The following is a 27,390-nucleotide window of genomic DNA, read 5'->3' as shown; positions in this document are numbered from 1 at the left end:
CTTATAATGATTTCATTAGGGCTCAAGGTCGGACTTTGTTTAGACTAAAGTCTCGTGACTGAACAGAAATAATGTCCAGTATAGAATATAAAGTCCTTGCATCGGGAAAGCCCTCCACTCGGAGGCGAGCCGTCGGCCAGCGAGCGCGAAGAGGAGGAACGGAGCGGCGCAACACCGCCCCACAGCGTCCGCTCGAAAAAAATCTAAACGCGTCCGTATGTAGCTCTCGCCACGTAAATCGCGGTCTCCAGAAACTATGGGCTACGTTTCCAGAATGAGCTTAGGTTGCATACTTCAGTGTCTCATCAAATCTTCTGACCAATCAAATGCTAGCGTCTGACATGCCCCGCCCCCTACTTCTCATTTGCTTTTCATCTGATTACTTGAGCTGAACCCCTCTCACTGACAGAGCTGTGATAAAAACAAAAGGATATTGGCTGTTTTTTAAAAAGGGGAGGAGCTACTCTATGCCCTGCCCTATCTACATGTTTAAATAGAAGTGAACAAAAAAATACAAAGCACTTCACGGGACCTTCAAAGAAAAAAAAAGCCTATAATCCCCTTTTTCCTTGAACTAGAGGACTAAAACTCTCCTGCTTTGAAGGCTTAGTAATTCACTCTTTGACCTTTGACCCGGACAGAGATCGCCATGGCAGCACACAGGCCTGTGAATCAGTCTTTGAATCAAACAGGATGCGACATCACTGTCCGCCCTATTTCTGATGTGTTTGCGCAACCCCTGATGTCTGACCTGTGTTTGCAGGGAGTCTGTTAGATGAGCAAATTTATCTTGGGTTGCTCTTATTAGGCTGAACAGAAGACTAGGACACATCGAGAGGTGAATATGATGAAATGATGAGATACACAGGGTTAAAGTGGCTCTGACAAACAGTTACTGAGTGTTGTGGATACCAGTGAAGAGGAATGCCTTACATGTTAATCAATATACAACTCAAGCACTACTGAATATACAACTCAAGCGCTAAATTTGCGGGTTTGGGGATGAAGTACCATATTAATTCAATGCCTTTTGGACACACGTGTTTATACAGCTATATTCCCAAATTAAAATCTGATATATGCTAATTCCATATATGACATAGAAGTTTATTAGTGAAGTTGAAGTTACATTTATTCAACCAGAAAGTTTTTTTTTGACCGAAAATGACACCGACTTCTCCCGAAAAGACAATGAGACGACATACAAGAGGCAATCATTGTGGAAATAAATACTTCTCAGCTTTTATTTTTATTTTAACAAAACCTTTAAGTCAGATATTTCCAGGAGTATGAAACATTTCGAGCTTAAGCCTGAATTTTATATTGATATTCATATATGAATATATTCAGTTGAAGTTCCCTGAATTATGAGCCAAGCTGTTTATTTTTTTGCCCAAAATCAGTTTAACAGAGAGTAGTTTATTGTCAACACATTTCTAAACATAATAGTTTTAATCACTCATTTCTAATATTTTATCTTTGTCATGATGACAGTAAATAATATTAGACTAGATATTCTTCAAGGCACTTCTATACAGCTTAAAGTGCCATTTAAAGGCTTAACTAGGTTAATTAGGTTAACTAGGCAGGTTAGGGTAATTAAGCAAGTTATTGTATAACAATGGTTTGTTCTGTAGACTATCGAAAAGAGAATTAGCTTAAAGGTGCTAATAATTTTGACCCAAAAATTGTGTTTAAAAAAATTTAAAACTGCTTTCATTCTAGCCGAAATAAAACGAATAAGACTTTCTCCAGACGGAAAAAATATTATCAGACATACTGTGAACATTTCCTGAATCAGTTTAAAAAAGAAGAAAAAAATAAAGGGGAGCTAATAATTAAACTTCAACTGTACATATTTAGTGAAGTATATTTGTGTATAACAACTATTTAAAGACCATGGTTATTTGTGAGATCTATAAGGCATTTCCCACCGTAATATAATGTTTTTGGACAAAAAACATGACAAAACCATGTGTAGGAATATGCCATTGTAATATTGTCAGTTTTATATATATATATATATATATATATATATATATATATATATATATATATATATATATATATATATATATATATATATATATATATATACACACACACACACACACAGTTGAATTCAGAATTATTAGCCCCCTTTAGATTTTTTTTTCTTTTTTAAATATTTCCCAAATGATGTTTAACTGATTCAGGAAATGTTCACAGTATGTCTGATAATAATGTTTCTTCTGGAGAAAGTCTTATTTGTTTTATTTTGGCTAGAAAAAAAAGCAAATTTTATTTTTTTTAAAAATCATTTTTGGGACGAAATTATTAGCTCCTTTAAGCAATTTTTTTTTCAATTATCTACAGAACAAGCAATCATCATACAACAACTTGCCTAATTACCCTAACCTGCCTAGTTGACCTAATTAACCTAGTTAAGCCTTTAAATGTCACTTTAAGCTGTATAGAAGTGTCTTGAAAAATATCAAGTAAAATATTATTTACTGTCATCATGGCAAAAATAAAATAAACCAGTTTTTAGAAATAAATTCTTAAATCTATTATGCTTAGAAATGTGCTGAAACAATCTTCCCTCCATTAAACAGAAATTGGGAAAAAAAAATAAACAGGGGCTCTAATAATTCAGGGGGGCTAATAATTCTGTGTGTTTATATATATATATAGTTGAAATCAGATTTATTAGCCCCCTTTTGATTTTTTTTCCTTTTTTTAATATTTCCCAAATGATGTTTAAAAGAGCAAGGAAATTTTCACAGTATGTCTGATAATATTTTTTCTTCTGGATAAAGTCTTATTTGTTTTATTTTGGCTAGAATAAAAGCAGTTTTACATTTTTTTAAAAACAATTTTGGGACAAAATTATTAGCCCCTTTAAAAAAAATGTACGCAATTAACGCAGTTCTGCTGTGTTGTGAACTCAAACCAGCAACCTTCTTGCTGTGAGGCCACAGTGCTAATCACTGAGCCAACATGCTGGCCCATTTAAAAACACATTCACTTATTATTTCTTCTTTCACAAAATAGGACATCTTACCCAGTTTTTAGTAAAGAGGCATTAGTCATTATGAACCTGACAGCTCATTTGTTTATGGTAATTAGCTATGATAAGCATCTAATCTAGCGTCTCAGAGCAATTATGAACAACACACACAAGCTGTTTAACAATCCCGTCCCCGTTTGTTCTCTAAAACATGAGTTATTTCTCCACAGATATGAAGCTTGATCCACATAAAAAGTGCAAACTGCCTTGGCTTATCGCCTCACGGCCACATAGTCGGGTGTCCCGTATGAATCTTCATGCCACAGTATCAGGGCACGGTGCCATCTCCACTCCACACCCACCGGACAGTTGCTACAGGAAACGGACAGCCAAACAACAGGAGTGAATATAGTAGAGAAAACCCGAACCTCCAGCACCAGAGAAAGAGCCACAGGCTAAAGTCAGAGTGAATAGAAACTACACTTTTAAAATTATGCTTGCAGTTTGTTCAAACTACTTATTTTAAATGAGCCGAAACAACTAAATTCTTGACGTTTTAAACTCAATTGTTTTATGTTCAGTCCACTTAAATTTGTAAAAATGTAAAAATTAAAGTAAAAATTTAAAAGCCAACCTAATTCCTTCATGTAGTCCCAAATGGATTGTGTGGAACCCAGCATTTGTTACAGTGTATGGCCTGTATTTCACAAAACATCTACACTTTTTTTTTTTTTTGGAAATAGGCTCATTTTACAAGTCACAAAGAGTTAAAGTGATTAAGTTTTACCATTTTTTAATCCAATCAGCCGATCTCTGGGTATAGCGGGAGCATTTTTAGCTTAACTTAGCATATATCATTGAATTTAATTAGGCCATTAGCATCTTGCTAAAAACAAATGTGAAAAGTTTTGATCATTTTCTGATTTAATGTAGGGTTGTTCCAAAACCGATACTAGCATTGAAAATACAATACTGCTCAATTCTGTCATCAATATCGGTGAAGATTTGAAGCCATAAACCGATCCGATACTACGTTTTTAAATGAGACATATGCCTGCTAGCTTTGCTTAACACTGCAAACCCAGAGTCAGTTCTTCTATACAGTAGTAACATACTATTTTATTAAAAAATAAAAATGAATTTCACGTTTCGAAGAGGTTATTTTTCTATATAATTTATATTCATTTTTGTTATATTTCTTTATTTTATTGCACTGATTTTTAAACATTTATATTTTAAAATTTAAATAGATGTTTTTTCGTTTAGTTTGCGGTGTTTGATTTGTTGCTGAACTTGTTTCAGTAAATAATATTACTGTTGAATGTCTGATAATAGAAATGGCAGACAATAAAAATAGTCTAGTAAACTGTATGTATTTGTTCATGTTTTAGTAATGGATAAGTCTGAAGCACACCGTAAATTAATTCTGCCAATTTATGCAGGGCTAGTAGTACACACAACTAATTCTACAGATACACACTCTGGTATCAGTTCAGTACTATGTATTGGAATCGGTATCGCAAAGGGAAAGTGGCTTCGGAACATCCCTAGTTTATGCGGGGCTTGTAGTATTGACCTTATTGGGCGAGTGGGCACTGCCATTTGAATCTTTTTGGCACGAGACTTCCGGTCTCATTCACTTCCATTCATTTTTAGACATTAAAAACTGCTCGTTTCGCTGTTTAATGTTGCAAACTGATATTTTCTTGTTATATTATTCTACTTGGTCTGTATAGTCATGCAAACATTTGTTTGTAGAGCAAGTAGTTTGACCGTTTTTTGCCGTTTATTATTCCTTGTCATTTCTCCCATAGGCGACTGAAACGGAAGTTCTAAGACAATCGTGAAAACAGGCACACTTCCGCATTTTAGAATAAGGTCAATAAACACAACCGTTTCCATCGATACACACTTTGGTATCGGTTGAGTACTCTATATCGGCCGATAACCTGATCTCAAGTATCGGAATCGGTATCGCAAAGGCAAAGTGGCATCAGAACATCCTCAGTTTATGCAGGGCTTGTAGTATAAACACTACAGCTTCCATGAATACACACTCTGGTATCGGTTGAGTACTCGGTATCAGCCGATATTCTGAGCTCAGGTATCGGAATCGATATTACAAAGGGAAAAATGGTATTGAAACATCCCTAATTTTATGCAGGGCTAGTAGTATCAACACAACTGTAAAATACACACTCCGGTATCGGTTGAGTACTAGGTATCGGCCGATACCCTGAGCATCCTAAATTTATACAGGGCACAACTGTTTCTACAGATACACACTCCTCTATTGGTTGAGTACTAGGTATCGGCCGATACCCTGAGCTCAGGTATCGGAATCAGTATCGAGAAGGAAAAATGGTATCAGGACATCTGTAATTTATACAGGGCTAGTAGTCTACACAACTGTTTCTACAGATGCACACTTCGGTCTCAGCTTAGTACGCGGTGCCATGAGCTCAGGTATCAATCGGTATAGGGAAGAAAAAAATGGTATTGGAACATCCTTTATTTATGCATTGCTAGTAGTATAAACACAACTGTTTCTACAGATACACACTCCGGTATCGGCCGATATCCTGAACTCAGGTATTGAAATCGGTATCCCAAAGTGAAAAATTGTATCTGAACATCCCTGATTTATTGTACTCGAGCTCAACCACTCTCATTTGCAAGTTTAAAATCCAATTAAGATAATTAGACTGCTATATGTGTTATAACACTTATTTTAAGACTTCTGTACTTTTTACTAGTGCTTTAACTAAAGCCTAGGTCTGTTTACTTATTTCAAGTGTAATTATCTTCTGGCATATTACTGGCAGATCATTTGCCATGTTTTTAGTGTGTATCTTCTTAAAACAGTCATTTATTTCTCCTATATAGATGGTTATTTTTTGCAGTGTGTGTTACTCGAGTGTCTGCGCAGTCACCCGTGCAATCATTTCAGATGGCATCTGGATGGCAGGGGTCATACGAGGGCACTGGCGGATAACCATGGATGACTCCAAACATGCTTAAACCAATCATTAATGATTAAGGAGACGAGCGGGACCTCCCTGTGCGTTTGTGAAAGAAACGGCGGCTCTGCGGGAGGTTCATTACTGTGTGCTGATCAGAGGATGAGAAAGACTGACGTCACGCCACTGTCATTAGCTGCCATTATACTGCTGCATTGGACTTTCTTATTTATAGGGGGAGTTCATCCAGACAGGACAATTCTGTCATGGTTTACTCACCCTCGAGCTGTTCTAAAGCTGTATTAGGTTGCTTTTTCTGATCAGTTTTGTGTAAGTGACTTCAAAAAGTAGGTAATTAATAATTAAATCATTCAAAGTACACATGAAATCAAAACTAACCATATGATTTTGTTAGCTCACATTGCTAGTTTTGTGGTGGACAATTCATCTGTGCACGTCATTAAGAAAAACAATAGTACTTTTTCCACATGTTTTTATGTTACAGTCTTATTCCAAAATGGATTAAATTAACTGATTTCCTGAACATTCTACACACAATCCCCCATAATGACAATGTGAAAAAAGATTTGTTGAAATTGTTGCAAATTTATTAGAAATAAAGCACCTGATAAATCACATGTACATCAGTATTTACATCGTTTGGTGAAGCTCTAAATTGAGCTCAGCTATATTCTGTTTCCACTGATCATCCTTGAGATGTTTCGGCAGCTTCATTGGAGTTCACCTGTGCTCAATTCAGCTGATTGGACATGATCTGAAAAGGCTACACTTGTCTACATAAGGACCCAGGGTTGACAGTGCATGTCAAAGCACAAACCAAGCATGAAGACAAAGAAATTGTCTGTAGACCTCCGAGACAGGATTGTCTCAAGGCACAAGTCTGGGGAAGGTTACAGAAACATTTCTGCTGCTCTTAAAGTTCCAATGAGCACAGCGGCCTCCATCATCCGTAAGTGGAAGATGTTTGAATCACCAGAACTCTTCCTAGAGCTGGCCGGCCATCTAAGCTGAGTGATCGGGGAGAAGAGTTTTAGTCAGGTAGGTGATCAGTAACCCAATGGTTACTCTGTCTGAGCTCCAGCGTTCTTCAGTGGAGAGAGGAGAACCTTACAGAAGGACAACCATCTGTGCAGCAATCCACCAATCAGGCATCTGTATGGTAGAGTGGCCAGACGGAAGACACTCCCCGCCTGAGAAAAGGCATCTGAAGGACTCTCAGACCATCAGAAACTAAACTCTCTGCTCTGATGAGACTAAAGTTGAACTCTTTGGAGTGAACGTCAGGCGTTACATTTGGAGAAAAGCAGGCAGGGATCATCACCAGGCTAAAAGCATCCCTTCAGTGAAGCATGGTGGTGTTGGCATCATGCTGTGGGGATGTTTTTCAGCAGCAGGAACTGGAAGACTAGTCAGGATAGAGGGAAAGATGAATGCAGCAATGCATGAGACATCCTGAATGAAGACCTGCTTCAGAGTGCTCTTGACCTCAGACTGGAGCGGCGGTTCATCTTCCAGTAGGACAATGACCCAAAGCACACCGCCAAAATATCAATGGAGTGGCTTCACAACGACTCTGTGAATGTCCTTGAGTGGCCCAGCCAGAGCCCAGACCTAAATCCTATTAAACATCTTTGGAGCGATCTGAAATTGGCTGTATACACCATCAACTTTCTTTAAAATAAAAAATTGACAAATTTTCTTTTAAATGTTTTCATTCATTCATTTTCTTGTCGGCGTAGTTCCTTTATTATTCTGGGGTCGCCACAGCGGTATGAACCATCAACTTATCAAGAACATTTTTACGCAGCGGATGCCCTTCCAACCGCAACACATCTCTGGGAAACATCCACACACACACACACACACACACACACAATTTAGCCTACCCAATTTCACCTGTACCGCATGTCTTTGGACTGTGGGGGAAACCGGAGCACCTGGAGGAAACCCACGCGGACGCAGGGAGAACATGAACATGCAAACTCCACACAGAAATGCCAACTGAGCCGAGGTTCGAACCAGCGACCCAGCGACCTTCTTGTTGGGAGGCGACAGCACTACCTTTTGTGCCACTGCGTTGCTCTTTTAAATGTTTTAAAAGTTAATAAACTATAATAAAATAAATATATTTATACTAAATATAACAAAACAATATGTCCAGGTCGATGTCTTCAGCAATAAATACATAGAGAACTTTTAATCAAATGTTTCGGTAAACAAAATAATTAAACCATTATGATAAACAGAGTTAAAATTACCTTTTTAGGCCAGATTTGGTAGCAATACATAAACAAAAGAAAATTAAGACCTGTTTAAAAAAAGATTTAAGACCTACAACACTATATTTCAGTAAATTTAAGACTTTTTAAGGCCTAAAGTTTGGATTTTGAGATTTAAGACATTTTAAGACTTTTAAAGACCCTGAAGAAACCCTGCTCAACAGTAGTCCCTGCCTGGTCTGTGTCCAAGTCGTATGTATATACAGCTGAATGCTGGACCTCATGTTGCTTCTCTCTGTCTGCCTGTCTGTTGCCATACACAAAGCATGGGAGCTCTTGGCTCCGCCCCCTTGTTAAGTTGGGCGGGAGGTCGAAACTAACTTTCATGTGAAGCAACACACCCCTAAAACAATGGCCTGTGTACACGGCCCCAACATGACACTCTTAACACATTATAATAAACAAACCTGAACTGTGTTTTGAACTGAACCTAAACTTGCACACACAGAAGAACCATAATAATGATATTAAATCTTAGAAAAGGGGTAAAATAGGTGCCCTTTAAATAATAAATAATAACGAATGGTGTTTTGAGGATATCAATAAGGTTGCATGTTCATTAATACACTGAATTGTGAAATATCAGCATATGTCTGCAGTTGCATAATAGGTGCACCTTAACAAGGTGTATAGAGTAGAATTGAGCTTCTGATACGTGTCTGTTTGGTAAACGGGAAGAGCTAGCTGACGTCCATCATGGATATTTAAGTGTGCCAGGACCTCTGAGGGGTTTGAGGAGCGTGTGACAAACATGTAGTTTGAGGAACTCGAGACACAGGTGGTGTTATTTGAGAATGGAGCTCAGTGTCTGCGGCTCATTGTTGTGTGGTCTGTCATCAGTCATCAGCAGCACACTGATGAAACATTCAGCCTCAGCAGACCCCCAGCAGACCACTGCACCTCCAGCTCTCTACATCACACTTCACGATTAAGACTAATATAGTCATTTTTACATCACGTTAATGCATAATAAAGGCATTTTTAGATCGAGAATTCACTTACTCACAGTTATTGTTTAATTATTCCTGTTTTGTTATTATAAAAAAAAGGCTTGTTGGACATTAAAGGGGGCCTATTATGCAAAAATCAGTTTTATAAAGGGTTTAAACACAGTTGTGTGTCAGCAGTGTGTGAATATATCCAGCTTCTTAAGGTACAAATGTTTTAATTGTAATGTTTATAAGCAGACTTAACAAAAACAGTCTGCAGAAACACTTTGATTGACAATCTCCATTTGTACGTGTCATCAGAGAGGGAAAGCCCCGCCCACTAGTGACCATCTCTCCCTCATTAGCATAGGCAGTCCTTAGTGAGAAGCAGCAGTCCATTCGCCGTTAGAGTTTTGACACTAGTCTTGTTTTGAATCTGCCACTATGCTGACACAAAGGCATTTGTAGCTCCACCCTCTTTTGAAAAGAGCACAATCTCATTTGAATTTAAAGCGGCAGCCACTAAAAAGCCACAATTTGGATTAAAGCCTAAAAGGGGCAGATTTAAAGATTTATAAAACAGTATATGAGGTATTAAATTTATAATATATTAGAAGCTTAAGTCAGTTAAAATAACCACTGAGTACGTTTTAGGGAAAGCAATGTGAAAATCTACGTTGTGTTTTTTTTTAAAGAGTACACTGTAAAAAAATATCCGGGTTGCCTTAAATTTTGAAGCTGAATCAAATTAACCTCATGAGTCTATTGAACTTATATTATGCTAAACTGACTTAAAACCGCTTGCTTAACATATAAAACTAAGTAAGAACATGATTAGCTTAGTTTAATAAGTTACAATGAATTAAAAACATGTGCTGTCATGACTAATCGTTCATATAATAATTTAATGTAGAATAGGCTTAAATGTGTGATTCTTACAAACTTAACTCACTTCTTTAAAAAAAAAGCAACTAAATGTGTTACTAGATACTTAAATAAATATATAAATGTGAAAATAATAATACAAAAAATATGTAAATAATGCGAAAAAGTATTTGTATTGTTATTTATTTTATTTTAAGGAGTGAGATAGGCTTAAATTTGTAATGTATTACAATCCTAAGTCACTATATATATATATATATATATATATATATATATATATATATATATATATATATATATATATATATATATATATATATATATATATATATGGATGTATATTAAGATATACATTTTTCCATTATGCATTGCCAGGCTGTAACAAACTGTAAACAGCAGTATTAGTATTCTGGAGAGTTCCATATCAGCCATGCATAAACATGGCAGGTTCTGTAGCAGACCCGTATAAACATGGTGGGTTCCGTAGCAAACCCAAATAACCATGGCAGGTGCTGTGGGGGGTGCCGTGGCAGCTGTCTCTAGCGGTGACAGGTAGAGTGGCAGGTATTTGTGGCGGGCACACTTACTAAAAAAAAATTATTCAAAGATGATTCCTTGGATTTACTAAATTATTTTAAGTTGAGTGGTTGTAAACTATTTATTTGGGTTGAATTTAAACAAACAAGTTAAGTTGAACGTTACTAAACTTAATTTGTTTGATTCAATTAAACTCAAATAAATTATTTGCAACAATTTTGCAGAATGCCACGGAGAGATTTTACTCCCTCTAAGAGTTTATGTAAGTTTGTGTGTACTTATTTCTATGTTAAATAAAATAAAACGAGTTTGAATTTTAATTACTAACGTGCAAGTTGTAGCAAATAGTTCACAGTAATCATGTTGCCTTGCATTATTGTCACAATACAGTTCTGAATGCAATAAATTGCTGAAGAAATACACAGTCAAATCCTGTGAAGTGATACTGATGGAATTTACTATGAGAAATTACTGTTGTGAAATGCTGTGAGGTGATATTAATGTAGCTTGGTGTGGAAAAAACTACATGTTGTAAAATTCTAGATAAAACTAAATTGCTGTGTAGATTTCAGCTGTTAAACACACAAAAATATATTTATATTAAGATATACATTTATATATACAATATAGATTTTTATAGTGTGCATTGCCAAGCTATTCTGAAACAAACTCTAAAACGCAGCATTAGTACTCTGTAAGAAAAAAATCTCTGTACAAGCCTAAAAGCCTATGTGTAAGAATGTTAAATAAAATAAAAAAAGAGTTTGAATTTACATCACTAACGTGCAAGTAGTTCACAGTCATGATGTTGCCTGCATTATTGTCTCAATAAAGTTCCAAATGCCTACTGGGAAATTTCAGTCAAATAGTGTGAAGTGATAATGTAATTTATTCTGATTGTTTTCTGATGTTGTGAAATTCTGGAAAAAAAAAACAAAAACAAAATTACTGTGTAGTTTTCTGCTATTAAACACAAAAAGATTTTGCGAAGATATTAAGATATACATGCACTCAAATATGCAAATATTTCTGCTGCTTGTTTAAACTACTTATTTAAGATGAGCTGAAACGACACCATTCTTGAGATTTCCTTGGAACAACCTAATTGTTTTATGTTTAATCTACCTAAATATGTTATATCAACTTAATTGATTTGTGTTGGGACAACATCATAGTTGGGAAGCCTGCATATTTTACAGTGTACAACTCTGAAACTAAATGTAAACAGCGTTATTAGTAGTATTAGGTGTTCTCCGCTCACCTTGGACACCCCATCCTCGTTTCCCTGCGCTTTCCTGCGGATCTGCATGATGCTCCACAGGTCACTGAGCGCCTTGTCGGAGCCCATGAGCTCGGCGGCGCTCGGCAGATCCTCCAGCGCGCACATCTGCTCCTCCAGCCGCCGCAGCCTCTCCTCGGGCAGCCGCTGCGAGCTCGAGGGCTCCAGCATCAGGGCTTTGGTCTGTGTGGAGCCGTCGTGGTCCATGCTCAGCTCTTTAAAGCTGGTGGTGAGCCTCTCGATCTTCAGGTGGCCCAGGATGGCGCGCAGTAACGCGTGCAGGGCGCCGAAGTTCACCGAGCCGGCGTCCGGAGTGCCGATGGAGAGATCCAGCAGCTCGTGCAGACTTATTTCCGTCGACATGGTCGAAAGCTACCTCATGAAAGATGCTCGGTTAAAAATAACACATGAATGGCCGAAAAATACCTCATGAAAGATGCTCGGTTAATAATACCTCATGAAAGATGCTCGAAAACTACGTTACCTCGGGAAAGATGCTCCGCTAATAACGTACTGCCTCAGGTAAAGACACTGAATAATAATACCTGCTCGGTTAATAATAGTGTAAGTTACCTCGGGAAAGACAATTGGCTTATATCTCAATAAAGATACTTCGGCTAATAATGCCTCATGAAGATGTTCGGCTAATTACACCTCATGAAACTAACCGCTTGGTCGGTTTGTTTGAATGACATCTCTCCAAACTGGTGCGCGAGTTGCAGGTGAGCCTGTTTTCAAACATAATTACCGAGTTGTAACGCTCTAAACGGTTTTACGTTACTTTAAACACTTTTATAACGCTATCCCGAATCTTTAACAAGTCGCGTCATTGTTTCCTCCGTTAATTCGCACGTTACCGGCGGCTTCTCTCTGGTAAATTGTAGAAAGATTGCTCTTGCGTTTTGGCTCTCCCCGCCTACCCAAGACGCTGATTGGTTTAAGCGCTGCGCGTCGCTCTCGTTCTCCATTCTCATTGGCTAAAGATTCTGTCGGTCAACTGAAATACCTTTGTTGTGAGCTGCGGCGTCTTTGGTTGCTTAGCAATGGATTCAGAGGCAGAGACGACATGCACGTGAGAGCGGATGAGACTGTAAACAATACATTATATCTCAGAGAAAACTCGAAGAGCGATATGATACAATTACACAACTGATTTCTTCATTAATATTTTATTCTCATAACATACAAGCATACTGGCATAAAATACCCAGTTTCCCCAGATATTTATTGATAAATTAAATGTTTTTTTCCCTCTCGCTTTACGACTGAAGAGGTTTTTATTTTATTGGCAACTCTAAAATATATGTATGCATGTACGTATACATATTTAAACATATTTTCCATCTTTATTTTTGTCTATAAAACTCTTTCTTTACTGTAAAGCATTGTGAATCATTAAACATAATAAGCATAGAGACACAAGCAAGAATCAAAGGCTCAAAATGTTCTTTAATCCCTTATATACACATATTTATAAAAGAAAACGAGAAAATCCGAGTGCCTGTACCATTTATACAGTAAGATACATTCAAGTATATGACCAGATATATTCCCGTCACACTTTCCCTCAATATCCTGAAGATTGCATTGATCAAAATAATAATAAAATAAAAATCTGATTGATTATTTTTGCTGTAATAACAAACGTGTAGCAAATTCTCCCAGGCGAATGAGCTGGTAACATATTATGAATGTATTAAAAGGACTTTCTGAACCCTTTCTCAATACATTCGTAATTTATATATGTCAACTCTGTTTAATACGCATAAATTGGCAGCGATAAGTATATTGATTTCCAAATGACTCCTTTTGATTACATCAGTAATAGGCTTTGTATGGAGTCAGATCAGTCTCAAAATTAATGCATTTATGAAATCCAATTTGTACATTCCAAACACAATTTATAAATACAACACACAATTTGGGAATTCCCAAGTAAAAATTATAAATATTTCTACCAAATTAATTGGATTTGTGCATTTTTGAAACATGTTTTAAATTGACAAATTAAATTAGCATATTTTTTAATAGTATTTTGAATTGATACATTGTTTTTGTGCATTTTTGAATGGTGTTTTGAATTGACGAATTATATTTTCATATTTTTTAATCATATTTTGAAATGGATTTGTGCAGTTTTGAATCACATTTTGAATTGAGATATTACATTTGTGTATTTTTTAATTGCGTTAATTGACGAATTGAATATGCATTTATTTGAATAGTATTTTGAATTGATTAAATGGATTTGTGCATTTTTGTATCGCATTTTGAACTAACAAATTGGATTTGTGCAATTTTGAATTACATTTTTGAAATGATCAATTAGAAATGTGCAATTTTAAATTGCGTTTTGAAATAATACAATGGTTTGGACACTTTTGAGTTGCGTTTTAAATTGACGAATTGGATTTGTGACTTTTTGAATGTCATTTTGAATCGACAAAATGGATTTGTAAATTTTTGAGTTGCGTTTTGAATTAGTGAATTGGATTTGTGCATTTTTGAATTGCGTTATTAATTGACGAATTGAATTCGCATTTATTTGAACAGTATTTTGAATTGACGAAATGGATTTGTGCATTTTTGCATTGCGTTTTGAACTAACAAATTGGATTTGTGAAATTTTGAATTTAGTTTTGAATCGACAAATTAAATTTGTCCATTTTTAAATTGCGTTTTGAATTAACGAATTGGATTTGTGTATTTTTGAATCATTTTTTGAATTGAGGAATTGTTTTTGTGTATTTTTAAGGAAACGTTTTGAAATAACAAATTTTATTTGAGTATTTCGGAATCAAGTTTTGAATTGACGAATCGGATTTGTGCATTTTTAAATTGCATTTTGAGTTAACGATTTGGATTAGTGTATTTTTGAATAGTATTTTAAATTCAAAAGTTTAATTTGCGTATTTTTTAATCATATTTTCAATTGACTAATTGGATTTGTGCATTTACGAATTGAATTTTGAACTCACAAATTGGATTTCATAAATGTGAATTGTGTCGTGGATGTATGAATTATTTTTTGTGAACGTATAATTTGAGACTGATCTGGCTCCATAGATTTGCTGTAATATGGTTCCCTGCAGACAAGTAAACAACGACAGACCTAAAAAAAAAAAAAAAACAAGTACAAGTTTGTACAAAGAGTGCTTCGATCTTTGGCAAAATTGTTTTCTTAAAAAAATAACAACGAAGGCAATTGAAATAATTAAAATAAGACATCTTCATTTACCCGCTGACCGCACATTGATGGTAATTGTGTAAATTAAAACTATATAATCATATTCCTCATCAACAGTATCGCAGCGTAGTGTACATTTAAACAACGTAGCATTGCTTGGAGACTTATTGCATATTAAAGTGATGATTCACCTAAAAAATATTTAATTTGCCATTTATTTATTCACTTGTTGATGTTTTAAGTTTTTCTGAGGCAGAATATTAACAAGGATTTGTAGCTGAAAGTGCAGTGATTAGTGGTTCATAAACCGTTAATGAATATTTGAAAGTCAAATAAATAAATATTCAACAGGCAAAAAATGGGCAAGCTGTGAAATCGATTAAAAAATTTTCGCAACGCAAATTCAATCGTCAATTGCGCAATTTGTAAGACTACTAGGGCTGAAAACATACATACAATAAAGAATCGTACAACCAGCTCTCTGGACAGTGAAAACACCACTGACTCTAAACAGGGAGTAGCCAGTTCGTCAATTTTTAGGGTCCCCGACACATTACCGTTTTAGTCTGTGCTATTTGCAGTTTGTTTCTTCGTATTGTGAGAATTGGTATGTGTTGTCAAATCAATTTGTATACATGAACCACACATGCAAATATAGAAACGCACTACAAATAGCGAAATGTGTTAGGGAGCATAAAAAGCGATGAACTGGCTACTTCCTGTTTAGACACAGCAGTGTCGACTATTGTTTATTTTAACATCCTGGTTGTACGATTCCGTGTTGTTTGTAAATTTTTCATCCTAGTAAGCGGACGAATCCCACAATTAACCTTAAATAAAACGTTATTTTAATGCCATGTTTACTCTCGGAACTACAAATTTAACGAACTGTACGATCAGAGTGTTTAAACAAAAATAAACAAACTCAGCTCTACAAACAGGAAGTAGCTAGGTTTGTGGGGTCCCCGACACGTGTTCTTTGTAGTGCGTTTCTGTATTTGTTTTGTGTTTGAGATTTTTGCATGCGGTGTAAAATCAATGTGTTAATTCGCTCATTATAGAAACGCACTGCAAATATCGGAAATATGATGGGGAGCATAAAAAGTGACAATCCGGCTACTTCCTGTTTAGAATCAATAGTGTCGTCAGGTGTTACTCTTAACGTCCTTGTTGTTTGTAAATTTTTCGTCCTAGTAATCGGACGAATCGCAAAACCTACGTTAAATAAACGTAATTTAAATACCATGCTAGGAATTACTTTCGGAACTACAAATTTAACGAGCTGTATGATTAAAATGTTTAAATAAAAACAAACTATACAAGCTCTACAAACAGGAAGTAGCTAGGTTTGTGGGGTCCCCGACACGTTTTCTTAGGGGTCTGCACTATTTGTAGTGGATTTCTGAATTTGCATGTGTTGTCAAATTGATTTGATAGTGTTTGCAATTTGCGTGCGTTTACTTAACGTGTAGCACAATTGCGCTCCCTCAGCTGCCCTAGGTGACCGTTAATTTGTATTTTAATATTTTAGGACCACAGTTTCAGCTAAAAAATGCTCTATTGAACTAGAAAAGGAGGGTGTCTATATCTAGGATGACCTTAAGGTGATTAATTAATGGCAAATTAAAATTTTTTTTAAGTAGTTTTATCAGAATATCAGAAGAATCTTCACACCCCAAATTTCCAAAATTCACAGTGAGCACATATGTCCAGCTAAAATAGTGTATGTGGAAAACAGGGTCTAATGTGATGCACTAAGGCTTTTCTCAGATGATCAGACTGAAATTTAGAGCAGGCTGCAGCATGCAGATCATGAGTTGCTAACAAATTGATTCATTTACAGTAACGAAAGCAAAGAGAGTTTGGCCGAACCTCATGCTAAGAATTCAAGCAACTCATTTGAATAAGGAATTCAGTTTTAGAGCTGTAAACGAAATTTTCAATCTGTTCCTCGCTAAAAGCTTAAGTAAACGTGAAGTATAGTGCACATTTGTATGATTACGTTGTAGCCTGGTGTGAACAGTCTTTATAATGAAATGAGCTGCCTGAAGATCCTTCCAAAATATCTCCTTGTGTTGCACAAAACTCTTCACCTCAGAAAGAAGAAATCACCTCTGGGCGAATCACGACTATTGCAACCTGCATCTTGTTTAGGCTTAAGCTAATCAAAAACTTAAAAACGTTTATTGCATTATTCAGCACTTGATGCCATCTGGGTGTGGAGTAAACTTTTCTTATTTATAGAGCTGTGGGCTCTGTGAGCTGAGCGAGATTTTCAAAATGCTTTTCTATTCTCTTTTGAATCCATTTTGAGCATAGTTTTGACACTAGATGGCGATCTAGGCTAGTTTTTAACAGCAGACGGCGCTCTAGGCTAGTTTTTAACAGTAGATGGCACTCTAAACTAGTTTTTAAACAGTAGATGATTCTTTAATCTAGTTTTGAACAGCAGATGGTGCTCTAGGCTAGTTTTTAACATCAGATGGCGTTCTAGGCTAGTTTTTAACAGCAGACGGTGCTCTAGACTAGTTTTGAACAGCAGATGGTGCTCTAGGCTAGTTTTGAACAGCAGATGGTGCTCTAGGCTAGTTTTTAACATCAGATGGCGTTCTAGGCTAGTTTTTAACAGCAGACGGTGCTCTAGACTAGTTTTGAACAGCAGATGCGCTCTAGGCTAGTTTATAAGCAGATAGTGCTTATGGCTAGGTTTTAACAGCAGATGGTGCTCTAGGCTAGTTTATAAGCAGATAGCGCTTATGGCTAGGTTTTAACGGCAGATTACGCTCTAGGCTAGTTTTGAACAGCAGATGGTGCTCTAGGCTAGTTTTGAACAGCAGAAGTGCACTAGGCTAGTTTTTTAATCAGATGGCGCTCTAGGCTACTTTTTAACAGCAGAAGGCGCTCTAGGCTAATTTTCAACAGCAGATGCGCACTAAGCTAGTTTTGAACAGCATATGGCGCTCTAGGCTAGTTTTGAACAGCAGATGGTACTCTTGGTTAGTTTTGAACAGGAGATAGAGCTCTAGGCTACTTTTGAATAGCAGATGGTGCTCTAGGCTAGTTTTGAATAGCAGATGGCGCTCTAGGCTAGTTTTAAACAGCAGATGGCGCTCTAGGCTAGTTTTGAACAGCAGATGGCGCTCTAGGCTAGTTTTGAACAGCAGATGGAGCTCTAGGCTAGTTTTGAACAGCAGATGGCGCTCTATGCTAGTTTTTAGCAGCAGATGGCACTATAGGCTAGTTTTGAACAGCAGATGCGTTCTAGGCTAGTTTTGAACAGCAGAAGCGCTCTAGACTAGTTTTGAACAGTTTTGAATGTGCTTTAGGCTAGTTTTTAAACCTCAGATGGTGCTCTACGTTTGTTTTAAAGAGCAAAAGGTGCTTTAGGCTAGTGTTAAATCAGTTCAAAAATCGCTGTTACAAACTAGCCCAGAGCGCCATCTGCTGTTCAAAACTAGCCTAGAGCGGCATCTGCTGTTAAAACTAGCCCAGAGTGCCATCTGCTGTTAAAACTAGCCTAGAGCGCCGTCTGCCAGTAAAAACTGACCTACAGTGCCATCTGCTATTCAAAACTAGCCTAGAGTGCCATTCGCGGTTATAAACTAGCCCAGAGCGCCGTTCACTGTTACAGCTATGCTAGAGCGCCGTCTGTTTTTACAAACTAGCCTAGAGCACCTTCAGCTGTTAAAAATAGCCTAATATGCCATCTGCTATCAAACTAGCCTAGAGTGCCATCTGCTGTTATAAACTAGCCTAGAGTGCCATATGTGGTTCAAAACTAGCCTAGAGCACAGTCTGCTGTTATGACATGGCCTAAAGCACCATGTGCTGTTAAACTTGGCTCACAATCAATTCAACAGAGAACAGTGATGCATTTTGAAAGTCTCGAATGATTTTTCACCACAGCTCTTCTTGTGTGCAAGTAAAGGGTCTAGGACAGAAAGCAGAATGGCCACTTTGCGCTCCAGCATCTGAACGTGCAGCAATGGGAGTGAAGAGGAAAGTGTTCTGTCAATGCAGTGTGTGTTTATCTGCGCTGTCAGATGCCGCCGTAGTCAGAGTCGCGGCGGCTGCGGATCACAGACCACTCCACCATGAAGAAGGTGATGGTGCCCATGAAGCCCAGCAGCACCATGATTAGCAGCTGCCAGTGCAGGAGCAGGTAATTACTGTAGAAGAAGGCCACCGCTGCCATGATGGACTGCGCACACACACAAATCAACAGTAAAAATTAAAGGTTTGACCTCTTCACAACAGGAAAAACCGGCAGCAATCAAGAATGCATGATTGTATGCTGTCATGGCTTTGCAGTCAATACATGTGCTTATAATGAGAGCCAATGGGGCAAAAACAGCCCCAGACACAACCAAAGGGGAGTCAATTTGAATAGCACACAAGGGTTAATGAAATTGAGTCTCAAACCTGTACAAATTTGAAGACGGCAAAAGCTGGAGCGCTGTCGTCCCGGAACAAGTATCCCACAATGCTGATGAGCTGAGTGTTGTAGCAGCTGTCGCCAAAACCCAGCAGAAAACTGCAGATCAGCGCCACGGCCACACTGGCGGAACACACACAAACAGACCAATCAGTGTGCGAGAATAAGACCCTGTCTACACGAACATGGGTATTTTCAAAACTGCACATTTTTCTATGCAGTTTCGCTGTTTGACAACATAAAAACGAAGTACTAGCCTGAAGCGCCGTCTGCTGATAAAAACTAGCCTAGAGCACTCTCTGCTGTTAAAAACATACCTACAACCCCATCTACTGTTCAAAACTATGCTAAAGTGCCATCTGCTGTTAAAAACTATCATGGTGCGCCATATGTTATTAAAACTAGCCTAGAGCACCACCTGCTGTTAAAAACTAGCTTAGAGCACCGTTAAAAGTTAGCCTAGAGCACACTCTGTTATTAAAAACCAGTCTAGAGCACCCTCTGCTGTTTAAAACTAGCCTAGAGCGCCATCTGCAGTACAAAATTAGCCAAGAGCTCTGTCTGCCATTGAAAACTAACCTAGAGCGCCATCTGCTGTTAAAAACTAGCCTAGAGCGGCATCTGCCGTTAAAAACTAGCCTAGAGCACCATCTGCTGTTGTAAACTAGCCTAGAGCACCATCTGCCATTGAAAACTAACCTAGAGCGCCATCTGCTGTTAAAAACTAGCCTAGAGCGGCATCTGCCGTTAAAAACTAGCCTAGAGCACCATCTGCTGTTGTAAACTAGCCTAGAGCACCATCTGCTATTAAAAACTAGCCTAGAGGGCCGTCTGCTGTTAAAAACTAGCCTAGAGCGCCGTATACTGTTAATAATTAATCCAGAGTTCAACAATAGCCTAGAGCACCATCTGCTGTTAAAACTAGCCTAGAGCAACGTCTGCTGTGAAATATTAGCCTAGAGCGCCATCTGCTGTTTAAAACTAGCCTAGAGCGCCATCTACAGCTAAAAAGTAATCCAGAACACTGTTCAATACTAGCCTAGAGCAGCATCTGCTGTTAAAAACTAGCCTACAGCGTCGTATACTGTTCAACACTAGCCTAGAGCAGCATCTGCTGTTAAAAACTATCATAGAACGGCATCTGCTGGTAAAAACTAGCCTAGAGGGCAGTCTGCTATTAAAACATAGTCTAGAGCACCATCATCTGTTAAACTCTAGCCTAGAGCACCGTCTGCTGTTAAAAACTAGCCTAGAGCATAATCTACTGTTCAACACTAGCCTAGTGTTTGTCTGAATAACACCGTTGAGAACCGGGTTAGTAGCTGTACTATGGTGTTAGTAACTGTACTATGGACCGGTTTTCAGGTGGCAGATGTGATCGGATACTATACCAAAGTTGGCGACCCGGAGGTGTTACAGACCGTACCAAAAAAGCTAAGGACTAGCTGCGAGTGAAATTACAGGAGATTTCTGGGAGAAATAACAAAACGGGAGGGTGGCGGGCGATGGGTCTGAAATGCAGGAGACTCCCGGGAAAAACGGGGATGTTGGCAGGTATGGTGTGAACCCAGCATAACAGTGTCATCATCGCCCCCCGTTGGAGCACTAAAAACTGCATCACAGTGTGTTTTAGTGTCTTCATTTGGACGGAGATTTGTTTAAAAACAAAAGCAGAGAAAACTGTTGATGTAAACAGAGTTCGTGTTCTGCATGTTCGTGTGTGTGTGTGTCGTACCTGGGCTGGATGAAGGCCTGCATCTGAGTGCCTTCCTCTGGAGCGACCGGAGCATCACTGGCGATGTTGAGGAAGATCAGGTAGAAGGCCACGATGTGAGTGAGCAGCCCCAAAAACACTACTGGGTTCCTGCCGTAGCGGTTACACTTATCCAGAATCCCAAACACGCCACCTCCTGGACAACAGAAGACACAACACTGCATGAGGAGCAGAGGATGAGGAAACTCGCCTGACTGTCTGTCCATTCATCCATCTGTTTCTGTCTATTTATCTGTCAGTCATTCATCAACCCCTCTTTCATCCATCTATCTATCTGTTTGTCCATCCACCCGGCTATCTATCTATCTATCTATCTATCTATCTATCTATCTATCTATCTATCTATCTATCTATCTATCTATCTATCTATCTATCTATCTATCTATCTATCTATCTATCTATCTATCTATCTATCTATCTATCTACCAATGTATCTATATCCATATATATATATATATATAGACATCCATCTACCTCTGTATTTATACATCCATCTTTCCTTGCATCTATACATCCATCCATCCACCCATGTATCTATACATCCATCCAACAATCAATGTATCTATACATCCATCCATCCAACCAACCATCCAACCATGTATCTGAATATCCATCCATCCATCCATCTATCCATTCATCCATCCATCCCCCATCCATGTACCTATACATCCAGCCATCTAGCCATTCGTCCATCCATCAATGCATCTATACATCCATCCATCCATCTCTGTATCTATACATCCAGCCATCCATCCATCCATCCATATATCTATACATCCATCCATCTACCCATTCCTGGATTTAACCATCCATCCATCCATTCGTCCATCCATCCATCCGTCCATCTATACAGCTATGCATTCATTCAAGCATCTATACATCCATCCATCCCTGTATCCATCCATCCATCCATCCATCCGTCCATCCATCCATCTGTCCGTGTGTCAACCCAACCATCCATCCATCCATCCATCTATACATGCCATCCATCCACCCATCCATTTACCTATACATCCATCCATCTAGCCATTCGTCCATCCATCAATGCATCTATACATCCATCCATCCAACCATCCAACCATCCATGCATCTATACATCCATCCATCTATACATTCATCCGTCTACCCATTCCTGGATTTATCCATCCATCCATCCATCCATCCATCCATCCATCCATCCATCCAACTATACAGCTATGCAATTATTCAAGAATCTATACATCCATCCATGCCTGTATCCATCCATCCATCCATCCGTCCGTGTGTCTACCCAACCATCCATCCATCCATTTATACATGCCATCCATCCACCCATCCAGGTACCTATAGATCCATCCATCTGGCCATTCGTCTATAGATCAATGCATCTATACATCCAGCCATCCAAACATCCATGTATCTATACATCCATCCATCAATCTATCCATCCATCTATACATTCATCCGTCTACCCATTCCTGGATATATCCATCTATCCATCCATCCATCCATCCATACACCTATGCATTCATTTAAGCATCTATACATCCATCCATCCCTGTATCCATCCATCCATCCGTCCTCGTGTCTACCCAACCATCCATCAATCAATTTAAAACTTGTTCAAACTTTCCGATCGGGCTTCCTCAAACCATCAGACAGTCTTGACTATGGATCTCTATGGACAGCTCAATGGTTCTCTTTGTCAATAGCGTTTGTTTTTCATGTTTACAGAGCCGCAACTCACCAACTATTTCCCCCACACCGATCAGAATCCCAGACAGGCCGATCAGACCCTTGGCGTCCTCTCCAAACTGAGTCATGGCCCCTAAACATGTCCCGTACACGCCACTGTAAAAGGTCAGCTCCAGACCTGCACACATCAGCAAACACACTCAATCGGTTACTACAACAATCTGTGCAACCCTCAACCTGGCTTTCACATGCTCCAGATTACTGAATAAATATGAATGCATGGATTAAAGTTACTTTTATGAATTAATTAAAACTAGAGATGTAGGGATTTTTCTTTGGACTATACTGATACAATATGATTGCATACAGTACTATTTTAGTAATATACAGTTGAAGACAGGGGTGCTGCTGGCTGGTATGGGCCCTAAGACAACATTTCGATGGTGGATTTGTCCTGGGAGTCAGATTTTAATACACCTCCTCTTGTGGGTGGGCCCACGCGGTTTGCGCTATGCAATGGTCACCACTAACTGAATGGAGTAGGAGCACACGGTTCTGTTTTAGTAAATAAGTTGCATATAAGGTTTATGTTTCAAAACTACCCAAATTTTGTCATTTCGTCTGTGCCATTTTTACCCACACAATCAAACTCAAAAACCAGCCAATCTGGCAACATTGCTTGTATTCTAGCTGAAATAAAACTAATCAGACTTTTTCCAGAAGAAAAAAAAATATTATAGGAAATACTGTGAAAAATTCCTGAATATGTTCAACATCATTTGGGAAATATTTGACAAAAGAAAAAGATTCACAGTTGGGCAATTCATTATGACTTCTGGATCTATTTAAAGGGTCACGAAACGCCAGAACACGTGTTTTGAGGTGTTGACAGTGGTATATGTGTCCCACACTGCTAAAAACACTATTAGGACACCTATATTTCACTAAAAAGTGTAAATTGGTTGTTTTTGCGTTATTTCGAGCAAATTCGTACTTCCGGTTTGAAACGAATTTTTGAAGCTGCGTCACGGTCATGAGATAATAGCGTGTATTCCAGCGTGCAGACTGGACGACTGTACCGGGGCGTCCCGTATTACACTGAGTGTGCTGCATTCATTCATGAGTATGGCTTGGTTCAAACCAATCAGCGCGCTCCATTATGTATGCGCTGCAACTTCATTAATATGCATGCTAGCTTTCTTAGACTGTACCTGAAACAGTGTTCAGACGGCAGAGAGACGACACACGTCGTGTTGCCAGAAGTTGTGGGAAAAGAATAAGAACCGTTTGGAGATACGGGTCGCCAGTGTTGCCTTCATAATGTGAAGGTTTTGTTTTCATTTTCTCTCTATGAGACGCTGCTAGACTCACGTGTGGATCTGTGTATGCGACGCGCGGCAGAAATGCGTTTGTTTGGAATATTTTTTACTCGAGAGCATTTCTCATCAATGGTGAGATGTGGATTTGCTGCTCGTCTCCTTTAATAAAGACGCAGCTCCAGTATGAGCTGATTATCCTGTCTACAGATTTGGTAAGTGTGTGCGATCAGCGCCCTTTCTTTGTTCATTCAGATGGCAAAGTTATAGTTGGTATGGTCAGCAGTACTCTTTCAGTGTTTACAGACAGATCTTAGTCAGAATGATTTCTAAGTTCTTACTTTACAGTACGTTGATATCACTGCAATATTGAAAGATCTGCTGTAAATGCTGCTCTCTGTGTGTAAACACGTGAACACTGTAAGCAAAATTTTGCCGAAAGTCGTGTTGAATTTTCGCCGCATTTTGTGACAGGATAGTCTACACACACACGGCTTTCTGACCTCCTGAGTGCATCTGAGTTACAGAGAAATGCAGAGGCTTTTTTCTCTTATACGACGTGCGGTATCAAACATCCCACCGTCATTAAACACACTGTCTCTCCTGCGTGTGTGTTTGTACTCGGTCAGAAGCGTATGCCCAAATGGCAACTCCCATTTTTATTCAGACCCTGCCCATTTTTCCTCCCCCGACACTCCCACCCAAACAAAGCTAGACACGCCCACTTTCCTGATTTTTTCCAAACTAGAGGTGTGAAAACATCCTGTTGAAACGGGGGGATTCATGGCCCTTTAACAGTCATCTGTCAAACATTTCAAGAGGCACAATGCATGTTTGATTTGATTACAATTTGTAACTATTGGCTTTTTCAAATTATTGTAGATATGCCTAAAGCTTTAAATTAATTCAATATCGATGTTAATTCAATATATAAAACAAAAAAAAAATTAATTCAATAATATCGGTGGCTGATACATTCCTAAACACTCAACCCTTTAAAACCCTGCTTCCACTCTTTCAAAGTTGAACTTACCAGAGTATGCGAAGGGTAGGCTGAGTAAAAGCATCTCTTTGGTCATGGCCAGCTCTATGGATCTCTCTGAGGAAATCAGAAAAAAATGTCTTAATAATGAGCTTGTCTTTAATTAGAAAAGCATTTTAATATTTGAATACATCCAGTATTTAGTCATATATTTTATATACGCAACCCCAAATCATAAAATGCTGACAGTATGAAAAACACAAATAATAAAAAAAGAAAGTAGTGATTTCTGAATTTTACTTTGACTTTGTCTGGTCAACTTCATTTCATTTGTAAATATACATCCTTCCCTGTCATTCAGACCTGCAACACACTCCAAATAAAGTCCAATCAAACCTGCTTAATAGCAGAATAATGAGAGAGAGATGTTTTGAGAAACTGTTATAACTTAAGTTTACATACAATAAGATTATTCTGCCTCTGGAAAAGCTCAGATGATGATGTCAGCGTTTTGGAAGTTTCTGATTGGCTGATTGACGACATTTAAGTTAATTGGAGGCACAACTGTCGAATAGTTGAAACTGTCGTTTCCTTGTGTGACAACATGGGAAAATCAACAAGTCAGAATCAACAACAAAGCCAGATTACAATTAGCTGAATTACACTGGGAAAAGACTCATGTTTGGAGACATAGCACTGATGGAGCTAAGATTGAACTGTTTGGCCTTAATGAGCAGTGTTACATTTGGAGGACAAAGAGGAAAGCACACAAGCCTAGGAACACCATCCCAACTGTGAAGTATGGGGGCGGCAGCATCATGTTGTGGGGCTGTTTTGCTGCAGGAGGGACTGGTCCACTTCACAGCATAGATGGCATCATGAAGAAAGAACATTATGTAGAAATACTGAAGCAACATCTCAACACATCAGCCAGGAAATTAAAACTTGGCCACAAATGACTCTTCCAAACAGACCATGACCCTGAGCATACTGCCAAATGAGTTCAAATGTGCTTTAAGGAGAACAGAGTGAATGTTTTGAAGTGGCCATCACAAAGCCCTGATCTCAATCCTATAGAAAATGTGTGGGCAGAGTTGAAAAAGCTTGTGCGAGCAAGACAGCCTACAAATCTGACTCAGTTACAGCAATTCTGTTAGGAGGAATGGGCCAAAACTCCTGCAAACTATTGTGAGAAGCTTGTAGAAGGAGACCCAAAACATTTGACCAAAGTTACACAGCTTAAAAGCAAAGCTAAAAAAATACATGGAGATTTTGGAGCACGATATGCTGCCTTCTTTTCCAGGGACACCAATGCATATTTCAACAAGACAATGCAAAACCACATTCTCAACACATTACAGAGTCCTAGAGGATACAGGTACTGGACTGGCCTGTCTGCAGCCCCGACCTGTCTCCAATGGAGAATGTGTGGTGCACTTTGAAGCGCAAAATGTGACGATGAAGACCCCGTACTGTTGCCCCCCTTAGAACTTGTTTGCAGGAAGAATGGGACAGAATGAGACTTAAAACACTTTAATCACTTGCTGTCTTCAGTCCCTAAACGCATTTTAAAAGTTGTGAAAAGGAACGGGTACATTACAAAGTGGTCAATCCTTTACTGCACTGACATTTTTGGAAATTTGTTGCAAGAACCAAAATTGAAATCGATGTTTATTAAAACAATACTCTAAAAATAATGATGAACACATTAAATAATGTTTGTTGTATTGTCTACAATGAAATACATGCCAAACTAAATTTGGAAATCACTTTCTTCTTTATTTTATTTGTGTTTTCCATACTGTCCCATCTTCTTCTGAATTGGGGTTGTAGTATATACATCATTGTAGAATTAAATGCTAATGTCACTTACTGAATGCCTCCAATGCCTGAGAGCCCAGGCCCTGGGACGGACTACAAAGAGTAAGAGGAAACAGACCAAAAGAAAAATGCAGAAGACAATCTGATTACACAGGTCAGCTGAAGCGTGTGTGTATGCAGAAGTGTGTAAATATATGCACTGACGCCACAGAGCTGCTGTCGGAGATTTCTGCTGGCAGAAGTGACTCAGAGGCTTCAGTAGGGGCAGATGCAGCTTCTGGATCGGCTTTCTGGATCAGGAAAAATAGGAAGTTTCCCACCA

General features: G+C 38.4%; 2 protein-coding genes across 58 annotated transcripts in view; both read right to left on the bottom strand.

Moving 5' to 3' along the window:
* Positions 1–12,751, bottom strand: part of LOC141381325 (glutamine-rich protein 2) — a 53,166-nt gene extending 40,415 nt beyond the window's left edge. For 7 of the 28 annotated variants that reach the window (XR_015481439.1, XM_087245362.1, XM_087245364.1 and 4 more), the window contains exons 1-3: positions 12,548–12,751; positions 12,364–12,424; positions 11,862–12,251 (exon numbers count right to left, since the gene is read on the bottom strand). Coding sequence is in view for 21 of the 28 variants with exons in the window: in XM_087245362.1 (XP_087101488.1) it covers positions 11,862–12,242 (381 nt within the window). In the remaining 7 variants the exon portion in view is untranslated. Of the gene's footprint in view, positions 1–11,861 lie in introns of all 28 variants that reach the window. The other 21 variants (XR_015481440.1, XM_087245363.1, XM_087245365.1 and 18 more) reach the window with 5 other exon arrangements.
* A 281-nt stretch (positions 12,752–13,032) lies between these two features.
* mfsd11 (major facilitator superfamily domain containing 11) overlaps positions 13,033–27,390 on the bottom strand; it is a 25,091-nt gene continuing 10,733 nt past the window's right edge. Inside the window, exons 8-16 of one of the 30 annotated variants that reach the window (XR_015479965.1) lie at positions 27,273–27,390; positions 27,121–27,161; positions 25,299–25,364; positions 23,002–23,127; positions 21,237–21,411; positions 19,489–19,624; positions 18,859–19,267; positions 15,711–18,566; positions 13,309–15,497 (exon numbers count right to left, since the gene is read on the bottom strand). The exon at positions 27,273–27,390 is cut by the window's right edge and continues 45 nt beyond it. Coding sequence is in view for 1 of the 30 variants with exons in the window: in NM_001030254.2 (NP_001025425.2) it covers positions 19,106–19,267; positions 19,489–19,624; positions 21,237–21,411; positions 23,002–23,127; positions 25,299–25,364; positions 27,121–27,161; positions 27,273–27,390 (824 nt within the window). In the remaining 29 variants the exon portion in view is untranslated. 30 annotated transcript variants of the gene reach the window in all.

The sequence above is a fragment of the Danio rerio genome, chromosome 3 (genome assembly GCF_052040795.2).
Source record: "Danio rerio strain M-AB ecotype USA chromosome 3, GRCz13ab, whole genome shotgun sequence".
Lineage (NCBI taxonomy): Eukaryota > Metazoa > Chordata > Actinopteri > Cypriniformes > Danionidae > Danio > Danio rerio.
Note: the sequence above shows the minus strand (reverse complement) of the source record. Positions and strands in the feature narration are given on the sequence as shown.